Here is a 22,095-nt window from a genome sequence, read left to right as displayed (position 1 = left end):
CTGAAACCTCTGTGCTTGTGCTTCCCCCCAGCTTCAACAGGATCGACATTCCTGCCTACGAGAGCTACGAGAAGCTCTATGAGAAGCTGCTCACGGCCATCGAGGAGACCTGTGGCTTTGCTGTGGAATGACCCTGCCAGCCTCTCCCAGACTCTATTTATACTCCTGTCAGCCAGAAAGCCCTTCCTTCCCTCAGCCAAGACTCAAGAAATGCTTGAAATACAGGAAACTTTCCCTTTTCTACACTAGGACATTGGGAGGGAAAGGACAACTTTTGGATTTTTTTTTTTAATTTTTAAAATTTTTTATTTCAAGAAAATAGGTTCTGTGGTTCCTGCCATAGGATCATTCAGCTGCTATTAAAAACTAATATCTTGAACATACAGAATGCTGACTTTTCCTACATTTCAACAGTTAAGCAGTATTCTATACTTAAAGACTACTACTATTTTTGTAAGAGGTAATCTATTATATTTGCCTACCTGATTTCTATTCTCAGATACCAAGACACAACTTCAGCAGTCGGTACAAGTCACGTTTCAGCCTGTTTTAAATGTATGATACTGAACAGCATCTATACCTGCTATTTTTGGAAAAAAAATATTTTGGATTATTCTAACTTTGCATAAAATTGGCTGAAAGAATCATTAATCTTTTTAATGAAAGCCACTTACATGTTAACTGCATTTTCTTATAGTAAACCATGATATTCTGCAATGTAAATTCCAGGTAAATGTTGCCACAGGGGCTTTTTTTATATTTTTCAAGCAGGAATTCCGGATATGATGTTTTGGGGTCCTATTTATATCACTTGTCAGATTCCTCCAGCAGAATTTCTAGTGAGTGACACAGACTATTTGGTACAGTCCTTGTGTTTACACGTGGAATAACCTTTTCTTAATGAACAGTAGATGTTTTGATTTTTTTTTTTTAAACAGCATTTTTCTAACAAGTCTGTCAAGAGTACTTTTTGTTGCTTTTGACCTTAAATTGAAACACTGCATTTTTCAGCTGTTGAAGCACTGATGGGCTTTGCCAGCAGAAGCCTGTCAGCAGTTTGTTCCAGAATCCATCCTGTCCAGTCAACCAAAGTTTGTTTGAATGCAGCCAAATCATATTCTGTATTTGTTGATGCTAAAGATTTATCAGGTAAAACATGTTGTAATCTCTGTCCAGCTGCTCATGACACTTGGGTTTAAGTTACAGCTAAGGAAAAATGGTGTATTGACTGAAATATGTGTAATGTGCTTTGGAAATGAGGTTGTAAGAGCACATAATTTATTGATTGTAGGGATGGAAGTAAGTATATATATGATTTATAGCATGGGTTGATCTCTTCGAAGGGGAATAAAATGCACTACCAGTAGAGGGAACTGAACTTTGATGTTAGTTTGGAAATTCTCAGTTGAGATCTGTCTGATCTGCTCTTGGTGTGTGGATAAATCAGGCTGCTTCAGAGACAGCGCCCTTCTCCTCTCAGCCACGAGAATATTTGGAAGGAGTAGCAGTTTTTTTCCAATCAGTGTTGTGTTTTTGTAACTTAGGTTACAATTAATCATCAAATCTGCACTATTTTTTCACTGCCAATGAGAAGAAAGTCAAAGGTATTGAAAATGCTAAAGGGATGGGATGTAAGCAGCTGTTCCATGTTTGCAGTGGCAGTCACAGTGAACCAGCTATTTACTGTCTGTTCTGTGCAGCTTAAACTAAATCTTGTTCTGCCAAGTCTGACTGCCACAGTGAGTAAACTACTACTGGATGTTGTGTGTTAGAGTAGTGGGCAAGGGACTACTTTTATAGAATTGTGGTGAGAATCTGGTGAGCCAAAGCCACATGTTGGTTTGATTATTTCTGTTGTACAGCTGTTGCTGGCAGCTTTGTTCCAAGGGACTTTGCTTCCCTTTCTGGGCTGGCTGCAGGATGAGGCTACTGAGGGATGGAAACAGAAAGCCAAGAGACTTGCTGGTGCTGGGACAGCCAGGCTGGAAACACAGCAGAGCCTTTTCTTTTCACTTCTCCTTTCCTTTCCTTCCCTTTCTTTTCTCCTTTTCCCCTTCTGCTTTCCTTTTCCCTTTCCCTTTCTTTTCAGTGGCCTCCTGCACTCCTGTTGAGGGGCTGCTGTTTGTGCATCCCTGCAGGGCTGCCCAGGTCCCTCTGGCAGCAGTAACTCAGCCCCTGTGCAGCTCTGGGGAGCCCAGCAGGTTCCTGCCCTGACTTTGTCACCCCAGCCCTGCCCGAGCTCTGCTCAGCCCCTGCCAGCTCTGGGGGTCAGTGGCTGCTGCAGGCTTTTTACAGACAGGTCCTTGTGTCATGGAACTGACAGAAGTGATTTTTTAAGGGTTTGGGTTTTTGTTTTATCCCCTGTGTTTGCCCAGCCTGTGGCCACAGCCTCCCTGGGCATGGAACATGGCAAATAGAAAATTTGGTGGGTTTATTGAATGCATGGTTATGGTCACCTTGCTGTCACAAAAGCACCTTTGGGGAGGGAGGAGATGAGCTCTGCAGAACAGAGAGCTGAGATCAGCTGATAATTACATTCATTTTCACAGCAGCCTTAGCAGTACATCTGTTTTTCTACTAAACATTTTGGTATGGCATTGAGAATTTTTTTAACTGCTACAGATATTGTAAATTTAATATATTATAGGCAAAACTAGACAAATCTGCATTGAACTTTCCATAGCTGACAGATGAGGATGAGTATACCAAGTATTTTGAGTGCCTTTCTACCTTCATAAAGACTGAGAGCTTTAACTAAAGCACCTCATCACCCAGTCAGATGTTTATCTGAAAGTGGTAAAGGGTTGATTCCTTTCCAAAATTTTGTTTCAAGAACACGTCAGCTACTTTCTCCTCAAAAAGGTGCTAAGCCTAATATTGCATTTTAACCTTGGACTTTCACCCCATGATTAATGTGAATATTTATTTCAATGTGTCCCTCTTACTGGGTTTTACTTTATCCAGTCTTTGGTTGTTTTAGAGAGATGTCACATCATGGTTTTATGCTGTTGCTTTTCATTATGAATGTTTAATTATGAACAGTGACTTTTGTAGATTTCAAATATACAGTTCACAGTTGAGTTTCAGAGGATTTAATTTCTCGGTGTAAAGAGTTTTGTAATGGTGCTTTGTACAGTATGTATTCTAATTTTTTTTTTTTTGCACATAGGTTCAGTTTCCCTAAACTGATTTATTTGTACCAAATTTTTGTGTTGTACTAAAGTCCAGAGCACACAAGCTGTTTTGAAATTCCTGTTCCACAACACTACATGTGTACTGAACTCCTGGTGTGTTTAAAAGGCTGCATTGATGGAAGTTCAAGCTCTGCTCCTGTCACAGCACCATCCTCCAGCTCGATGTAGCATCTTTTTAAACAGCACCACACACTTAACAGGTGCCATTTGTTGTACTTTACACTATGTAGTAGGTTCCTGGCTCTGCACATCCTCAGTTGTCTGTAGTTGTAATTAGTTTATACAAGTGTAATTACTCCTCCACAAACTGACAGTTCTTAGTTTATCATTTCCATTGTATTTATTACAGAGTGTTTTAGCATTGGTATCATTGTATTTTCACCCAGCTGTTACATGAGCTTTAACAAAAAAAAAATCTGTATAAAATGGTTTTTAAGTACTTAATGTATGTACCCATGCAGAAGTTGAGCAATAAATTGTATGCTGTTTGCACTGTCACAGCATCAATGGTTTTAAAAGTTTGAAGTTTTTCTTAATTAAATCTTTAAAATGTAACGATGTCATTTTTAAGTAACTTGACTTTGTTTCAGGAGAAAATACTTGAAACTTGGTGACTTCTAGGTGCTGTTACTTGCAGTGAGGATGTGCTGAATGTTCTGCTCAAGCACAGCAGCTCTGACTCTGGCTCAGGTACTGCCTTGGCTTGGCAAGGGCTTTATCTCAGCACTGGTGAACAGATGAACAGACTGTTCTCAAAACTCAGCAAAGCTACACCATCCTCCTGGAGGGAAATAAAGGCAAATTTGGTAAAGATTTGATAAAATTCATCAACTTAGGTGATAAATATTGTCCCTTAAAGGCTTCAAGTTAGCCAGGCTTACAGCAACTCCCTGAAAAGGTTTGGACAGGTCAGGGTTTTGTGTTTCTGGTCTGCATTTTTGCAGTGAGGTGTCTCATGCTGTAACAGCTGGCTGCTTTGTTTAATCTGTAAAAGAAGCTCCTTCAGATGTTGGGGGCTTTTTTTCCTGTTTAGCTCTTTTTTCAGTGAATGAGTGTGAATGCTCTGTGGTGTCAGTTCCATCAGAGACACCCCCTCATGGCAACCTTTAAATATTGTGTGTACAGTGCAGTTAAATCCAGTATTTCTGTATCACTTCTCTCACAGCAATTTTAAGCAAGAACTATTCTACTAGCAAGATAAACTAATTAGAGTTGCACTTTTGTCAGACAGGCTATATCAGTAATGAACTTCATTAATATCAGCTTGGTTTTATGTAATTGTTCTCAGTTCAAGCCCTCATCCCTCTGTGCTGGCACCTCCCCAGTGTTTGGCTGCTGAGACCTGGATTTCCTGCTGGCCCTGCACTGTTTATAGCTGCAAGATGCTACAGGAGTGCAGGGCCTGCTGGCAGCTCCTGCTCTCCTGGAAGCAGAAATTACAGCCTGAAGTAAGGTCAAAGCTGACTGGTGAAATATTTAATCATTCTTTAGTTCTGGTTCTGTCAGGGTGAAGATGGAGTAACCAGGCTGCACCTGTGAGTGTGGGCTGTCCATAGCTCCTTCCCAGGGTTCACCTCTTGCAGAAGCTGATCATGCACAGCTTTAGAAGATTGTTTTGTGTTTCAAATTCCTTTTTTCCAGTACATTTGTGGCATAGGAAGAGTATTTTCTATGCCTTTGTATTTTATCAAGCCAGCAACACCAACCCTGTGAATACAACTGAAGCAGGAGTGGAAGAAGTCTTCCCTTGCTTGATGTATTTAAATTCCCAGTTACTTATGTCAGGTTTATTGCAGGAATTCTCTAACTTGGCATTTCACAGGAAACCTGAACCTCTGATGTTCTTTCAAAGATCTTCTTGTGCTTTGTGAGCTTTCCAATCCATGATTTCTGGCTAATGGTGTCAGACTGGCTTAGCAGCAACAGCCCCAGCACAGATGCAGAGGAGCCTCAGCATCCAACTGTTCCACCAGGAAAACTTCACTAAAGCACTCTGACTTCATCCCAGCTTCCTCTGGTAGAGCCCAACATCACCCCAGCCTTGCCAGGAAGGTAAAAAGCAGTTCAGAAATTTTATTGGTCATCATAAAAGTGCTGTGGAGATCCCAGACCCCAGCAGCTCCACTCCTGACAAGTCAAAATGACACAACAGATATTTTAGAGGAATAAAACAGCCTCACACCCAAAGACTGATCATCTTAGCCAGGAAGGACTGCAGTGACATTTACCCAAGTCAAAAGAAGTGGCTCTGGCTGTACTGGAAGGAAGCCATCTGAAGTCTGGATCTCAGTCTGTCTGCCTCCAGTTCTTGAAAAAAGGTGTCATCATCATTGTGCATGATTGCTGCTTGCAGTTGCTGTATTTCCTTCTCCATCTTTGATCTCACCTCGCTTTTTGATTTTTGTAGCATCTAAAGAAAATACTGACATTAGCCACAGCAGGTAGAAAGAAAAGGCAATTGGAAAAAATTAAGAGTACTTACTTGTGCTTGTGCCTTCTCTCTGGCTTGGATTTCTTGGAATTCTTGAGATAGAGCTTCTGCTAGCATGGAAAACTAAACACAACACATGTGTGAGTTGAACTAATTAAAGAAAGACTTCTAAGTGGAAAAATATGATCTGCCTGGTCCAGATGAAGCTTTACCTGATCTCTGTAGTAGTTCTCCAGGGACTCCAGCTCAGCCTGGTGCTCCCTCCATTGCTCATCACGCTTCTCCCGAGCATAAACTCTCAGCTCCCTCAGCCTTTGCTTCTGGATTTCTAAGCCTTCTTCAAATAAGTTTTTAAATATCTGCCAGCAATTAAAAAAAGCAAACCTGAAACTTTCCCAGGAACCTGTAAGTACATTTACATTTCTCAGCTGCTTTAGCTCCTGATGGAATGGTGTTTACATGAGGATTGCCCATGAAAAAGCACAATTATGTACCTAGAAATGGTGGTGCAGATACAGCTGAGCTGGATTTGTATTACTCATTCAGCTGAAATTTTGATAGATAAAATAATTTTTCATGTCAGTTTAGTCAGATGACCCAAATGTGCAAGCCAGGGCCTTTGAACATGCACTGTGATTTACAACCCACCCTGTACTCTGCAGCCTGACTTCAGGACCTTCATCCAGGTTTCCAGCAGCAGGAAATCCAGCCTGGACTCAGGCTTTCCATTCCTCCACAAGAACTCTTACCAGCTGCAGCTCACAGCTGCAGGCAAACAGTTCTCAAATCCTTACCAGGGGTTTATGCAGGGGTCTGATCTTTTATTTTGAAAGGTGACAACTGTGTATCTGTCCTTGCAGAGTTGTAATAACTCTTTGCTTTCCCTCACTCTGTTGTCCAGCCCTAATTAGATCATATCAGTCCCAAAGTCCACTTTGTTTTACAAACACAACCAAATCACAAGGCTGCCTGTTTGATCAGTTCCCTTAACTGAAGATTTAGATTGTTTTCTTTGGATGGTGACTGTAGGAACAACTTCTTAATCCTACTGTTTCTGAAAACTCATTTCCCCAATTTCTCATGTTACCAGCCCTGTTTTTCCACACTGATACTTCACCCTTTCTCTCCTCTTAGCCCCATAAATCATCCTTTCTTGTTTCACAGTGGTTTGCCCTGCACTGGATCCACATTTCCAGAGCAGGAACCATTTCTGTGGCCTTGACTGCTCAGCCACTTCATCCTGGCTCTGTGCTTTGGTGAAGCATTGAACGACCCGACCTCAACCTCAGCGCTGGGGTCCTGACAGGGCAGAATTCCACCCTGCAGGGCAGGGATCTCGTGCTCACCCTCTCCTCGCGTGTCCTGGCCCGCAGCAGCTTGGCCCGGAGCTGCACCCGGTAATCCTCGTAGTATTTCCTGGCCCGCGCCGCCTGCTGCCGCCTCTCGGTCACCTTGTTCTGAGCCCACCTCTGCCGCTGGATGCGCTGCTTCATTTCTTGCTAGAGGGAAAGCAGCAGCTGTCAGAGCACCCACAGATATACCCTGCAGGCAAAGCTTTGTTCATCAGTGCTAATTAGGGTCCTTCACTAAGGACCCGCTCCACAGCCCAGCTTTGCAGTTAAGGTGTAAAGCCTTAGTCAGCACTGTTTAAGTAAAGCCTTAGTCAGCACTGAGTAGTGAAGTCGTGTCACTGTCACAGGAGCTGCAACACGACCTCAAGTTTCTCCTCCTTGCACTTTTTTACCTCTTAGAGCAACACCGCAGTGTAATAATAATAATATTCCATTCCCATGACCCCAGGAGCTGCACAACAAACAGATTATGTGGCATTTTGAGACCACAGCTACTCAAAAAGCATAAAGTTGTCACAAGACAAAAAGCCATTTTCATGATGAGGGAATATGCATTTTAGCTCCATGTGAAATGTCTGCATTATGTAACAAATAGTCTTCAGAGAACATACCAGTCTCTTGCTGTGATCTTGATCTCTCTTGATAATTGCAGCAAGCAGCTCATGTTTCTTCAAGGCTTGTTCAACCTGGAGGTTTAAAAAAAGCTCATTACTTGCATCGTGCTGCAGGACAAGCTGTCCTATGGAGCAGATTTAAATATTGCCCTCTGCTATGTTTTGGGGTTTGGGTTGTTACCTTGTATAAGTTAATCAACTTTTGCATCTCATAACTCACTTTTAAACTAAAAGACCGTTCAGAACTAGCAGTGAAAACTACAAAATGCTTTTAAAGCAGCAATAGCAACCCTAGGCAGTACTCAAGAAACCATTATCAGAGAAGGACCACAAGATTCAAGTGGCTGATGAAAAGTGTGTAAATCTGTACATCCCTATTTAACCAAGCTCCCAGAACATCCTCCCACACTGCTGTGGGTGTGCAGGAGCCCTGTCAGGCCATCTCTGCTGCATTCAGCAGGTAAGAATGACAACACTCACTTCATTCTGCAGTTTTGGTCTAGGTCTGGCAGAGGGTGCCTTGAGGTGCTCAGTCTGTGCAAGCTGCTGGTGCCACATTTTATCCAGAGTACGGGAGGAAATGTGCAGGTGGGGAAACTCCTCCAGGAGCTGCAGGAGGAGGTCATTGTCTCTTATTGTCACTGTAAGATAAAGAAAGAGGTAAGCAATAAATTCCTGGAGAATACATTTAGTTGTAAATTCATCCAGACAGTGTCAGCATAAGTCAAGAAATATTTTACATTGAACACTGTATAAAACCACCATGCTGCTGTTACCATGTCAAGCTAAACCCAGCAGGACTTCTCATCCTGCCAGTACAGCAGCAGAGAAAGCAATCCCAGTCTTTTGTTGTTTTCTCTGAAGAATTGATTTTATAGCTCAGATGCCATTTCCCTACCCCTACCACATCCAGCTAAGACAGGTATCCCCCTTCTTTCTTCATGTGTTGTGACCATCACTAATCAGTGATTGCTTTCTCTCTCTCTCTGGTTGCAGCAACTTAAAATAAAGCCAGCACAGCCGTGGCAATGACAGATCCAGGTCAAGTAAACAGGTGCAAAATAAACTGGTTTGCAACCACCTCATTCCCATCCATTACATCTTTGATCTTTCTGGCAGGAAAAGATGATGGGGAGATGAAACAAAAGGGTATTTACCAAAGGCCTTCAAAAACTGGAATAAAAATAACCAGTGTAGCTGAGCAACATTCAGGTACGTAGGAGATTATCTGGTGATCTTATCCATAGGCATGCACAGTGCTGGTAACCAAAACTGGGCCTGGGATTTGCAGCTTGGCTTTCCTGGAGCATCACCTGCTCAGCAGAACCAGGGCAGCATTAACACCACACAGGCAGGGTCCTGACAGATCCTGCTCAGTGACCTGAACATGGCTCAGCTCCAGCCACAGGCCCAATTTAAAATCGGATACATGCTCAGAAAAATAACAAAAGGAGAGCTCAGACTGCAGTGGAATAAGCACAGGAGTAGCAGCAATGGAAAAAAGCCCTGAACATAATCCAAGGGATTTTAAGGAAGTAGTAAATGGGTCACAATTTGATTGTGCACTGATGGTTTACATTTATGTAAAGCATTATCTCCCCTAACAAAAATCCAGACATACAGAGGTCAGAAGAAGGGAAAATGCTACAGCTGACTGGTATATGTTGGACTGGTGCCTTTATTCCTGGAGTTCAACACATGCTTTCAAAAGATGCCAGTTTTCCACCAAGTACAGTTTTGCAGTTCTTACTTGGAGCTGCTTGCTTTGGCTTCCTGATCCCTCGTTTTGGAATCCGCTGGCTGTGTTTGGGATACTGAGGTGTGGTTTTTCTAGAATAAACTTTCACTGGCTGAGACACTTTTGGAGGTTCTTGAAAGACATTTTCTTTGTGCTCTTGTTCCTTAGGAGCAGATGTAAAACAGATGGAGAACAGGTATGAGAAGGGAAACACTGACAGAACACAGTTTGGCCATCAGAACTTAAACATCTTTCAGACTTTAGAATGAGAACTTGGACATCTTGCATTGGATTCTCCAGAAGGCCAGAATTTACAAAATACAGGTCAGGGTTCAAATAAAGGTTAAATCTCATCATTGCATAACCTCAGCTCTTCTGCAGCACTTAACATTGGTAAGTGACTACTTCAGTTGTACAGTGTTCTAACTGTGACACTGGAAGTCAAGGAGGTCTTGTTCCCTAAAGTGTCTGGACAGACCATCTAGACAAATTTAAAAAGAAAAAAATCAACCAAACAAAACACAACCAGCAATCCCAACAGTGCATCACTTACCATTTCCTTGGCAGCTTCTCTGAGCTTGGAAATTCTTTGCCTCTCCCTCACTTCAAAAATTCTCAGCTCATTTTCATAAGCTTTACTGACCAGCTAAAAACAAAAATAAAAGGACTTGTCAGAGGAAATACTCACTCCATACAGCCACCTTGTTAACTTGGTTGCTGCATGGGTCAAAGTAGCTTCTTCCACTTTAGACTCTTTTTAACAAAATTTGGGGTTTAAGTCTCTTCCTCAGCAGGCTACAGATAAACAGCATATGATTGCTAGAGGAGACCAGATGCTCCCATTACATAAAAGTTCTGGTTTTGTGGGTTTATTATAACTGTTGGTAAGAACTACCACAAGGTCCAGTCCAAAAATAAAAATTACCTTTGCTTTTCTTGTTCTTTCATCCCTTTCCTCCTGCAGGTGGCTGAGGATTGTCTTTATCTGGCCTGTCCCTCTGCCCCTCTGTTTTTGTTCCTGGTGCTGAGACAAGGGAGAGGCTGGAGAGAGGGATCTTGGCCTGCCTGGGTACCTTGGACATGGTGTGTCTGTAGGGAAGAGCATTCACTGAGTATCAAATTGAGATAAAAAACCCAGTGAAGTGTATTGTGAGACTCTAATTTCAGAACCATGTCCTGTGAGCTTGTATTCTGTCTCTCCCCCCACCTGCTATACATTTTTTACTGCAGCTGTGTTTCACTTGTATTTTTTACCATGTTTTTTTAAGTGTTAAACATAAACTTGTTGCAATTTTGTTACTGCAGCTCAGGTTTGGATCAAAGAAATGAACTAGCAATAGAAATAAAATAGAAAGGAGCTAGCAATACAAAACTCAGTAACTAACTGTAATTCAGTGTAGCAGCTTTCTTTTGTATTTGTTTCCATCCCAATAGTGGCACAAGGATTGTCACCTCTCCCAGCTGTCCTTCGGCCATAGTCCATGGCACTGTCACTGTGGTGGGACAGGCTGTCCTCATCTGGAAGCTCCCCTCCTCTTGTGTGCTCACCCAAAGCTCTCTTCAGCATCTAAGGGACAGAGGGTTTTTGTTCAATAGACAGTTCTAGAGTTGAATGAACTAAAGGCAGGTGTTAGTTGCAGATTTCCTTTTCATCCACATTGCACTGATATTCAGAATTCTCTCCACTGGCATTACCAAAGCTGCATTGCTCAGCTGAACAAAGAGGAGACTGCACTTACCAAATCCAGTTCCTTCAGCCTGCGAGACAGATTTTCTGATGCTTCATGGAACTCCTGCTCCTTGGTCACCTTCTCCTTGGTTGTTCTGTGGGAAAGTGAATCTTCAACTGAATTTGGGGTGGAATTTTCATATTTGCTAAAGCAGAAAGCAGACAGATTTAATTTTTCTTCTAAAAACTTGACAATGAGCATTAGCTCACACAATTCCAGCTCACTTTTTGCCTAAGCATGTTTTTATAGGATTAAGTAAAGCAGAATGTGTAAATGCCTATAACATATTTAACAAAATGAGTATATGTCAGGAGAAACAGGAAATCTTTCTGTGAGAATTATTCTTTCACTGTCACACAGCCAAGGAAAGAGAGATCTCATTTGAAAAGGGAGGAGGGGGCTGGCTGGCCATGGAAATCAAAGTTCCAAAGCGGTTCAGTACCAAAAATCTGAATTTACCTTGTTGTTCTAGGCCAGTGCTGAGATTCGGGTCTTGGGGTTTGTGTTACTTGTTCAGTCACTTGTGAGAGCTTTTCCTCAGAAGAGGCAGATATAGAAGACTCAGATACAAGAGGCACCTAGGAAAATGAGTAAAGGAAGGTTTTATAGATCCTGTGAGTAGAGATGCTGTAATAGAACCATCCCAAACCCTGTGAGTATAGATATATAAAAATATTTCTATTTCCAGGCTCCTGACTGCAGACAGTGTGCATTAGAGAATGAATGTTTAAAGAAATGGACTAGCAAAATATGGAAGATCAGTTCACAGCTAAACCATGGAAGCAGAACAGGGTTAGGTTAAGGTAATGAGTATCTCCACGTTGCACCTCATCAGCCTGGGACTGGTGCTAGGCAGTGGAAATAAACTGAATTTCCCTCAGTACAGACTGAGCTGCAGTTCAGCTCCTGTTCCTGTGCCATTCAGCTGCACTGGTTCAGTTCTGCCTGGTAACCTCTCCATTCCAACTGGAGGAATTGGGGCTTGGCATGGACATCCTGGGAAATGCACCAATGGAAAATGAGTTTCAGAGACAATGTAGAAGTAAAAGCTGTTTAAACTATTGGAACAAGCAAAGTCTGTGAGTACCTCTTGTGGTTGCAGAAGGCAAAATTGTGTTTCCAGAGAAAGAAACTTCCTTTACAGACACATTTCTATGGGCACAGATTGGTAAGTGCTGATCAGTTTGTGGGTTTTGCATTATTCAGTTTTTGAAAAGTAAAGGACAATGCAAGAAAATATAAGAAGATAATATAATAAGCAGTTAATGGATCTTTAAAAATTAGTAAATCTAAGTTTTAATGGCAAAAACCCCAAAAATTCTTACTAATTTAGAATGCTGATACACTTCAGAGAAAGGACATGACTGTACTCCTGTGCTTTGTACATTTTTGATTAAAAAAGCAAGATAACCAGTAACTGGTTGGTTGTGATAAATAGAACTCTGTGGGTGCTGGCTCTGTACATTCTGGAGCAAACAGCTCCAGGAAGAACTGACATGACTCACAGACTGCACATAATCCCAGTCTAACAACACTGCATCACTGATTGCATATTATTGAAATAAGTCCAGAAGTGCCACAAGATAACAGACAAATTAAGCAGAAATCAAAAACTACTGATTGAAATTCCAAAAATTAAGATGTAACATGTACCTTTGTCACATTGTCCTTGGCATCACCTCCCAGCATTTCTCCCACTGCAGAAGCAGATGACAGGTAAGTGTGAGTTAATGGCACTGTGCCTGTTAATGTGGGCAACAAGGAAAAAAAGATGTGAGCCAGGGCCTGTGGATCCAAATTATTCAGAGAATAGAATGACAAAGCAACTGTGGTTACCCAGTTGTGACATTCATTTTGGTAATTTCTCCCGTCTTCAATGTTCAGTGTCATGGGAATGCTATGGAAACTAAAAAAGGTAAGCAGTGTTTCCAAGGCAACAGAGAAAATGAGTACTGAAAAAAATAGCTTCTAAACCTTTTTTACAATAGCAGTTAATGGCTTTTTTTTAGAATTGAAACTGCCTTGTTTGGTCCATGTTTCTCTGCTCAGAATAAGCTCAGCCATGGGACTTATCTGCTGGAAGAGGTTTCTGTGGTACAGACCCATCTTAAGGGGATTAACTAAGAAAGGAGTTGAATTGGGGACATGGATTACGTTTTTCCAGTAGAGGGAACAGATTAGAAGTAACCTATTTTTGTTTCTCTGTAAAGCAGAGATAGAAATATGAACTTGTGGCTGAATTTAAAAAAATGCACTAGCAGATTCAAAACAATGTTTTTTGTGGTGCCAGTAAAAATAAATGCAACATTATAACACTTAAGAGTTACCCTAGAGGATGCAAAATTTTCTCTCACCAGGGATTTTTCTGGATAGAGGAAGACCATCAGAAACATCAGGAAATTTTTGGGTAAGTGACTTTTCAATCTGAAATAAAAAGCAAGATGTGTTCTATAAATTCACAGGAGAGTGCTGACAGGAAGCTCATACATCAGGTCTGTCTGCAAATGGAAATCAATGCTGATTTTATAGATAGATAAAAATCACTATAATTATTTTGTTTACTGTACTGTAAACTCTGGCACTGACTGTGAAGATGTGTATGTATATATATATAAATTTTTATATATATATATGTGTATATTTATAAAATAAACACATCCCTCAAACTAAATTCCTCTCTGGACACTTAGTGAAGAATGAATCTACAATCCAGAATTCCTGGAACTGAAATAAACTCTGACACATTCAAAAGTGTTCTTCAGGGAGCATCTACTCCCATTCTGCAAGTAAACTAGGAGGTTTTCAAATGAAAGCAGTATTGGTTACTAAAAGAAAATGAAATAATCAAAGGGAAGGTTTTTCCTTACAGCAGGAATGTTCAGTGCCTCTCTGCAAGGCAGGGCTGCTGCTCTGTGTGAGCTGTGGGGATCTCTCCAGGCTGGATCTGAGGGCTGGAACGGGGGCAGCAGAGGAATTGCCTGCTGGATGGGCTCCCCCAGTTTGGTAGCACTGACACCCAAACTCCCCTGCTGAGGTTCAGGAACAGCCTCCATCCCTCCTGAAGAGGCAAACACAGACAACTGCAGTGTTATCTGGGAAAGCAGAGCAGTTTTGTGCATTGTACATAACAAAGAGAAGAGTCTGCATAGCAAATGTGAGCTGCCACCTTTGTTGGGTTGCACAGGACAGTGCTGTAACATTTTTCAGCCTTGAGAAAATGATTTTAAATGTGAAGATCTTCCACAAAGACTTTTTAGTGTTTTGAACCACAAAAGAAAAGAATACAAACCACAATACAAATTAAAAACAGCCCAGCTGAAGCCAAATCCTAGCTAAGCAGAAATACCCCAGATAATGGAAGTTTGCCCACTCTGAGAAACTAAAATATTGCTTTTCTGAAAGAATTTATTTTAAAACATGACTAAAGTGTTTCCATTCATGACTAAAGCTCTTCTTCACACTACCCTAGTTCCCTACACCCCTAAATCAGAATCAGGTGGATGAGCTGTCAGAAGAATCAATACTCACCATCTTCCCTTTCATTTTCAGTCCCCCTTTCACTTTCTGAGAACTGTCTGGGCAATGCTATAAGAGCCTCTGTGCTTTCAGATTCTTCTACCTCCGTGTCCTTTCCTGCTAGACAGAGCACAGGCATCTGAAATTCTAGAAATGGATGCTTAAAAAATTAAATTAAGATCTATAAAGCACCTTGCTATGAACTGTTGAGAGGGACAATTTTAATGTCTGCTCATTGCTTGGTGTCAGCAATCCATACTAAGCTCAGAATAGGTCTGTTAAATTCTTATTTGTAACTCCAGTCAATGAAATGTTCCCAATTCATAATATTTCTTCATGCCTCTACTTGAGGAGATGAATCATCAATAAGAACAGGAAGAATTGGAATATTCTTCTAAAAAATATGAAATACGAATGAGCTCCATTTAAGTCATTTGTACACTACTCCTTTTAGAGCCACCCATGAAGTTTTGAAGGGGCACACACTCCTGAGAAATCTTCTTTAAGAATGAACTTAATAATTTTTACAGTCTTAAATAATACATGTTACACTGCAACAAATGAAACAAAGTCTTCAGAATTCTCCTATTCTATTGAACAAGATAAAATGCCTTTGTAGAACTGAATTAGAACTCAAACAACAAACCTTTATCCAAATAAAACAGTGCAAGAGTCAGGAAAAATAATGCCTGGAATATTTACTTCCAGAAATTTTAACTTCAGCAAGATGTATTTGCTTATTGTGGGTTGTCTGGGGGTTTTTAAACAAGGATTTAAAACAGTATTTAAATCCTTTTTAACAAGGATTTAAAACTGAAAGAAGTAACTTTTTAAAAGGAAACAAAAAAGAAAAACCACAAAAAAACTCTAGGAGTCTAACTAGAGAAAAGTCTGAAAATTTTTTCTCACCCAAACTCACCTTCCCCTCTCTTGGAAAATGAATAAGCAGTATCTCCAAGTTTAATTAATTCACTGGTAGATCCTGAGCCATCTGTATCACAAGTTAGAATAAAATATTCTGACTGGGACCTAGGGGGGAACACAAAGCCATCAAATATTTCCTCTCTCAGCCTCTGCCCGTGCAGCCCACGAGATGGAGCTGCCGAGAGCCGCGCAGGAACGGCCCTGCTGCCACACAGCGAACCAGAGCAGGAGTCACATAAATTCAGCTTAAAACCAGAGCAGGAGTCACATAAATTCAGCTTAAAACCAGAGCAGGAGTAACATAAACTGAGCTGAAAACCAGGGCAGGAGCCACAACCACCACAAACTGAACTCAGCTGAACAAATCAATCTTCCCTTAAGTAAACTTAAGGGAAACAAAAGCAGCAACTCCTCAAGGGCAAAAGAAGGCCCAGATGTAATTTTAGCCCAATCAGAGGAGTCACCTCACATTCCTTTTGGCATATGCAATCAGTAGGTGTCTATACTATTAAAAAACCTACTAATTTGTCTATAGATACACAGTCAATCACTGTGTTTAAGCAGATATTCAGAATTGTTCTTACCTTTCAGCTGATGAGAGTAGTGTATGTTCTGTAAGTTGATCAGCAGTGCTTTCCAGCTGCTCTTGAGGTGCAATTTGAATTTCATCACTGGACAGCACATTTATCTCAGCTGCTCATAAACAAGAGGTAATTATTTTCAGGAAAGCTACTTCTACCAATAAACTAACAGGTAGTACTTCCAATATAATCAGAACAGTTTATGTGTAATATCAACACTGTAGTGTTTTATCTAAAATGATGACATGTGATGTTCCACATGGACGGGGGGGAAGTGGGGCAACTTCTATGGTAAATTTTGAAAAATTATACTATTACCATATATCCCCTTGCTGAAAATATTAATAAACCTTTCTTCTTCCTCAAAAGAATTAAACTGTGCACTTATAGCTAGAAAATTTGAGCCACTAACCCCCAGTGGGTAACAAGACTGGCAGTGTGAGGGAAGGGCAGAGCAGCAGAGGCACTGAACATTCCCCCTGTCCCCTTTGCTCTGTCCACTCTGGAGCAGGTCAGGAGGAATTCAAGCACCAAATGCTCTCTCCCCTTGTCACAGGGTGCAACAGCCAGTGGTGACAGCTGTAACCAGCTCTGAGACAGACCAGCACTGCCTGCAGTAAGATGCCTCTGCAGGGCTGAGCAGATTCTCCTCCCATTTTCCTCAAAACAACCCCTGCTAAGGACCTGTCCCAGGACCCTCTTGGGAAAGGCTGCTGACCCCTTCTCTCCTGGTAAGTAAAAGGGATATTTGCTCATTCTTCCAATTAAAGCCAACATTCACCTCCTTGAATCCTAAATCATCTACTTATAGGTTGAAAAGCAACTAATAAAAGATGAATTGTCTAGAGTAGGTTTCTCAGAAAGATTATGTAAGTTTGGGGGGAAATTATCTATTTTATTATTGTTTATGAAAATGAGGAATGCAAATATTCAGCTTCATCCCTGAAATTTTCCTCCCCTGAGGTCAGTTTTGTCTTTCTCTTCTCTCCATTGTCAAGGTTATAAGTAACCAAAAAACCCAAATAAATCTTTGCTACATTGGAAACACTTTGGGTTTACATCTCACCTCCAGTCTGAGAAGATGTTTCACTGACTTCTCTAAGATACTCCAGCAAACCATCAAATATTTCAAGGAGGTTTTTGATAGATTCCCTGTCTCCTTTCACAATGTTCTCACCTTAAGAGAAGGTAATGACACATATTAATAATTAGTACTTCACAGAAGAAATATTCTCAAAAGTAGGAATTTTCTGTAGAAGAGTGCTTGGAAATTCTTGTAAAGGTGTCAGCTCAGAAGACACCTTAAGGTCACTTATTTATGACTATGTAGGTAAGCCTAAAGTATATTTTAAGTGTTCTAAATTTGCATCTTTTCAGTTCTAATAAGTTTATTGATGCAGTAACTGCTGACACACTCACAAAATAAATATTCTGAGATATTTTCAGGGACAATTGGTATTTAATATCTTTCTTATACATAAAAATAGCACATGACAGCAGTCTATGGAGTAGCAGCAGGATTTTGCAAACACCAGCCACTGTATACAGGCACCAAGTCAGATAATTCTTATCAAGCAGTTTTCATTCTTTGCTGTGTGAGACCATACACAGGAATACTCAGGGAAAGCCATAATCTATGTTCAGATAAAAAACACAGTTCAACTCTTTACTCCCCAACTCTTAAAAATATATGAACAAGTTTGAAACTCCAGGGTCATGTCTTAAAATCCAGTATCCAAGTGTACATTATGATGCACAGTGTCCAAGCCTGAGCCAGTAGCAGATTTCAGGTAACACTGTGGCAGTCAGATGAAGCATGGCTGGATATTAAAGTTAACATTTCTTACTCTTATTTATTCTCTGCTTGCTGTTTCAGTGTATAACCTGATGTCCAAGGCAGTGGGTCAATGTTCTGGTGACATCCATACCATAAGAAGAGATTCCATGCAAGTCTGAGAGCAAGCTGTGTAACACCTGGTTCCTAAAGTGTTTAAATCAAACAACACAAATATTCAACTGCATTTGTCTCATTAAACCAAGTACTTACCTGTGATGTGAGATAAGCTGACCTGCAAATAATCCAATGCCAGGGAATCTATTACTGCTTGTACATTATGTGCATCATCCTCTAGGCTTCTGGGAGTAGCAATGAAATCTATTTAATATAAAGAATAGATTTTAGACTATTTAAATGGATAGCTTGTTGCAAGTACCTTAACAATGAAACTGCTTTAATTTCTGCTTACAAGCTAGTATTTTTTCAGTACCTTGTGTGCTTGATGAAAAGCCCAAGTGTCATATATGGTCCTAAAAACCTTTTATAAATATTGAGCACAAACTTGTAACACCCCTTGGAAGATGTGAGGTTTTATCAGGATTAAATTCAAGCACAGATTACTAAAGCATTTCTCCTCCTCCACTCCCAGCACACACACCTAGTTCAGACCATCAAACTGGAATTGCAGTTTGTGTTAGGGCTTCTTCTTTCCCTGTCACACACTGATTGCACTGCAATGTACTCTGCTGAATTGGGAACAGCATTATTTTTAGTTCTGTGCTTACATTTAACAAGACTTCTACCTTCAATAGGTGCCAGTTACCTCAGTGCTCTTAAAACCTTCTGCAATCAGAAGTCTGACACTTCCTACACATAACAGTTTATAAACAAAGCAAATGCATAATTGTACAGACTTTGCTTAGTGGTTGTCACTGGAGCCCAGTGGAGCTGGGTTAAAGCAGGGTTAAATCACAGCTCAGCTTTACAGACTCTAAGTATGAAGCATTTTATGAGAGCAGACTTCAGTGTTAACACTGCTGTAAGATAAAATAAGCCAGTTCACACCCTTCAAAAGTACTATGCCCACAGACAGCTTTCAAGGCCTCATTTACAGTAGTTTTGTTGTGGCTATCCTCATAGCTGCCATTCATAGCAGTCCAAAGTTAAAATAAAATTGGCCAATACCACTTAAATCTTCTTAAAGAATTATAATCTTCTATTTTTGTCTTTGGAAGGATGCAAATACTTTAAATCCCTACATCTGTAGGAAGTACTACAAGTTTCAATTTTATTTAACTACACAGAGACAAAAATAAAAAACAGATTTAGCAGTTATCATTCCTACCTGGTACTTTTTCTCCTAAGATTGACTCATAAAGACGAACAAACAGGTCAGCCCCACATTCTGAGAGATGCTTTATGTGCTGGTTTATGTGACAGGTCCTACAAAGATCATTGGCAACATCAACCCAATCTGTTCAGAAGAAAAACATAAATGTCAGAACTTAAAAACACAGAAATAATGATGTGGTTATTTACAGTGAAAGGTAACCACTGTGTCTATAACTCCACCAGAGGTGGTCAAACACAGCAGGCTGACCCATCCATCCAAAATATTAAACATTGTTCAAGTGCAATCATAGCCCAACTGGACTTGGGAGGTGAAAAGCACCTAAGTACCACAGGCTGGGCAGGTTAATTTTTTTGGCTAGGCAGGTTATTTTTTTTTTTTTCTATGTAATGAAAAACAAATTTGAATCTGGGCACATAGCCAGGAACTCTAAACCTTCAAGACTCTAAGAAGCCAAGCTTTGGTACACTATTTATCAATGATCAGAAATGACAGGTTCTTTTTTGGAAAATATGAACTTCTCTGACAAACCCAGGTTCTCTAATAGTCTCAGGCAATGTCATCAGTGCCAATGTAAATACTCCTCATGAAAAGTAAATTATACTGTAATTAATTATTAAGGATTAGCAGAATACAGAGGTGGTCCCACCAAGTGCTCTGTTGAGCACAATGAGATTGTGATTGTCCTCAAGCTTTGAGACTTGAGATCCATGTGCTTTGAAGGACACGTATTTTAACAAGCATTAAGAACTTTAATTTATGGGAGATGGCATAAGTCCCCTTTGGAAACAAAAAGCACAGAATTACTACAACAGAAACTAATTTGTAGAGTTTTCAGCCTTCTGTACACAGGAGTGTTACTTTTTCATCCCTCTGCTCCTCTTTCAGTTCCAGGTATCACTTTAAGTTTCAGATGCATGAAAGGTTAAAGCATCATCTCCTACATTTCAGGCTGATGTCTTGGAACACTTGATTGCTGTTTATCTGCAGCTTTATTAAGTTAAAAGTGTCACGAGGAAAGGAACAAAGACAAAAGAGGGGAAGGAAGAGGTTACCACAAAGAGCTTAAAAAGCCGTAACACAAAAAAACGACAGCTTTATAAATGAATAAACATGAGCTGCATGGATGAGCTTTATAAATTAATAAATAACGAGCTGAATAAAACTGTGCCAGCGATGCGAGCAGCGGGGAGGGGTGATGAGCGAGAAGGAAGCTCTCCGGCTCTGCGGGCGCCGGGCCGGCCGCTGCTCCGGAACCCCGGGAGCGGGCTGGGCCCCACCTCAGCACGGCCCCTCAGGGCTGGGCCCCACCTCAGCACAGCCCCTCAGGGCCGGGCCCCACCTCAGCACAGCCCCTCAGGGCCGGGCCCCGCGAGCCGCGCTCGGAGCCCCCCGGGCCCGGCCCTACCTGCGCCCTCAGCGCTGCCCATGGCGGCACCAACGCTCGGGCCGCCCCCGCCATTTAAACGGCGGCCTGCGCGCCCATTGGGCAGGCGCTGCAGGAAGGGGCGGGGCCGCGCGCGCAGCGGTGTCCGGTGCTGTCGGTCATGGCCGGTGTTACGGGAGCGGAGCGGGGCGGGGCCGATCCCCCCTGTAAGGGGATTGGGAACGGGCCCGTGTTTGGGCTGGGAGCGGGGAGCAGAGAAAGAGCCCGTGCCGCAAAGCCGAGCCGCAGACCCGGTCATGTGGCATTCCCCGCCGCTCCCCGGTCACGTGGCGGGTGGCCCCGGTGCGGCCCCGCCGTTCCCCGCCCGAGCGCTCCGGTTCCGCCCGGCCGGTGCCGCCACCGGCGCAGGGCCCCGCGGGCCGAGACTCCCGGGCAGCACAGGCCAGAACCGGGGCGTTCCGGCCGCCGAGCGCGGCTGGCAGCGTAAAATGGCGGCGGGGGAGGGGGGGTTTGTCCGTGAGGCTCCGCCTTGGTCACCTGAACGGGAGGCGGGGGTGGCGCTGCCTCGGTAACGCGGGTGGGGACAGCGCCGGCCTGGGGCGGGGGAAAATTCTAGTGCTTGACCTTGCAGGTTGACCCGGGACGTTTGCTGGCCGGTACGTCCATTACCGGGGGTTGGTGTTCATTGCCGCGATACAGGTTTGACAGGCAATCCGAAGGCATTTCTGCATGAAAGGAGAGCTAAAACCTTTATTAAAAATAAGATCTATAAATGAAAGTCACTGTATTAGCTGCTGGCATGCAATTTATTGGACAGGTTGGATGGTGAAAGTCTGTTATTTCCTTTCTGAGCAACAGAATTCCATGCTCCTTAGGAATTCTGGGTTTTCCATGCTGAAAGCAAAAATGGTGCCCTTTGTCATGAAACTCCTTGAGCTCAACAAAAGCAGATGAGGTTCCAATTTTACCCAGCAATTAAACCTCAGTGCTGTGAGCTCCAGCAGCCCACGGGCGTTATTTGTAGATCCAAATCCAAGTGCACACAGCACCTCAGAACACAAAAGAGCTTTTGTTGTGTGTAAGCAAACACAGATCAGTGCTATCGAAACTAAACTAAACACGAATTTCAGTTTGCTACATACACAGCTCCGCAACGGTGTGTTGATTTGTTTCCATATGTTGGCTATAATTAAGAGAACACGGGAAAATCAACGATGTTTAACTTAGGAGGGTGGAACAGAAAAATGAGGAAGTTTTTTTACAAAGGAAATTGAAAGGAGTTCCTTGCAGATTTAACTGCGTGTAGACAAGGCAGGGGCTGTGTTTTTGTTTAGTCTTTTCAGTTCATTAAAACCTTGGAAAGATTAAACAGCACAGTAACAGGAGCCACACAGTTATACACAAACACAATCAAATTAATCTGTGTTAAGATAAATGCAATAGAACAAGAAAATTTATTTTTACAGTCTTTGCAAAAATCTTTTTCAAACTTATCAGGAA

At 41.8% G+C, this 22,095-nt stretch overlaps 2 protein-coding genes across 2 annotated transcripts in view; one reads left to right on the top strand and one right to left on the bottom strand.

The window, feature by feature from the left end:
* Positions 1-3,778, top strand: part of SMURF2 (SMAD specific E3 ubiquitin protein ligase 2) — a 60,518-nt gene extending 56,740 nt beyond the window's left edge. Inside the window, exon 19 of the mRNA XM_058817285.1 lies at positions 32-3,778. Within this exon, the coding sequence (XP_058673268.1) occupies positions 32-131 (100 nt within the window). The 3' untranslated portion in view covers positions 132-3,778. The remainder of the gene's footprint in view (positions 1-31) is intronic.
* On the bottom strand, positions 3,499-20,822 carry CEP95 (centrosomal protein 95). Its single transcript, XM_058817284.1, has 23 exons — positions 20,617-20,822; positions 19,203-19,331; positions 18,128-18,235; positions 17,147-17,257; positions 16,084-16,192; positions 15,495-15,604; positions 14,588-14,692; positions 13,927-14,117; positions 13,414-13,483; positions 12,713-12,801; positions 11,519-11,637; positions 11,069-11,204; positions 10,782-10,896; positions 10,255-10,418; positions 9,883-9,975; positions 9,342-9,492; positions 8,072-8,232; positions 7,589-7,663; positions 6,972-7,124; positions 5,838-5,984; positions 5,677-5,748; positions 5,423-5,604; positions 3,499-3,975 (listed from the first exon to the last, which is right to left on the bottom strand). The coding sequence occupies exons 1-22, from the start codon at positions 20,636-20,638 to the stop codon at positions 5,428-5,430; spliced, it is 2,607 nt and encodes an 868-aa protein (XP_058673267.1). The 5' UTR covers positions 20,639-20,822; the 3' UTR covers positions 3,499-3,975; positions 5,423-5,427.
* Positions 20,823-22,095: the final 1,273 nt, after the last annotated feature.

This window comes from Ammospiza caudacuta, chromosome 19 (assembly GCF_027887145.1).
Source record: "Ammospiza caudacuta isolate bAmmCau1 chromosome 19, bAmmCau1.pri, whole genome shotgun sequence".
Taxonomy (NCBI): Eukaryota; Metazoa; Chordata; class Aves; order Passeriformes; family Passerellidae; genus Ammospiza; species Ammospiza caudacuta.
Note: the sequence above shows the minus strand (reverse complement) of the source record. Positions and strands in the feature narration are given on the sequence as shown.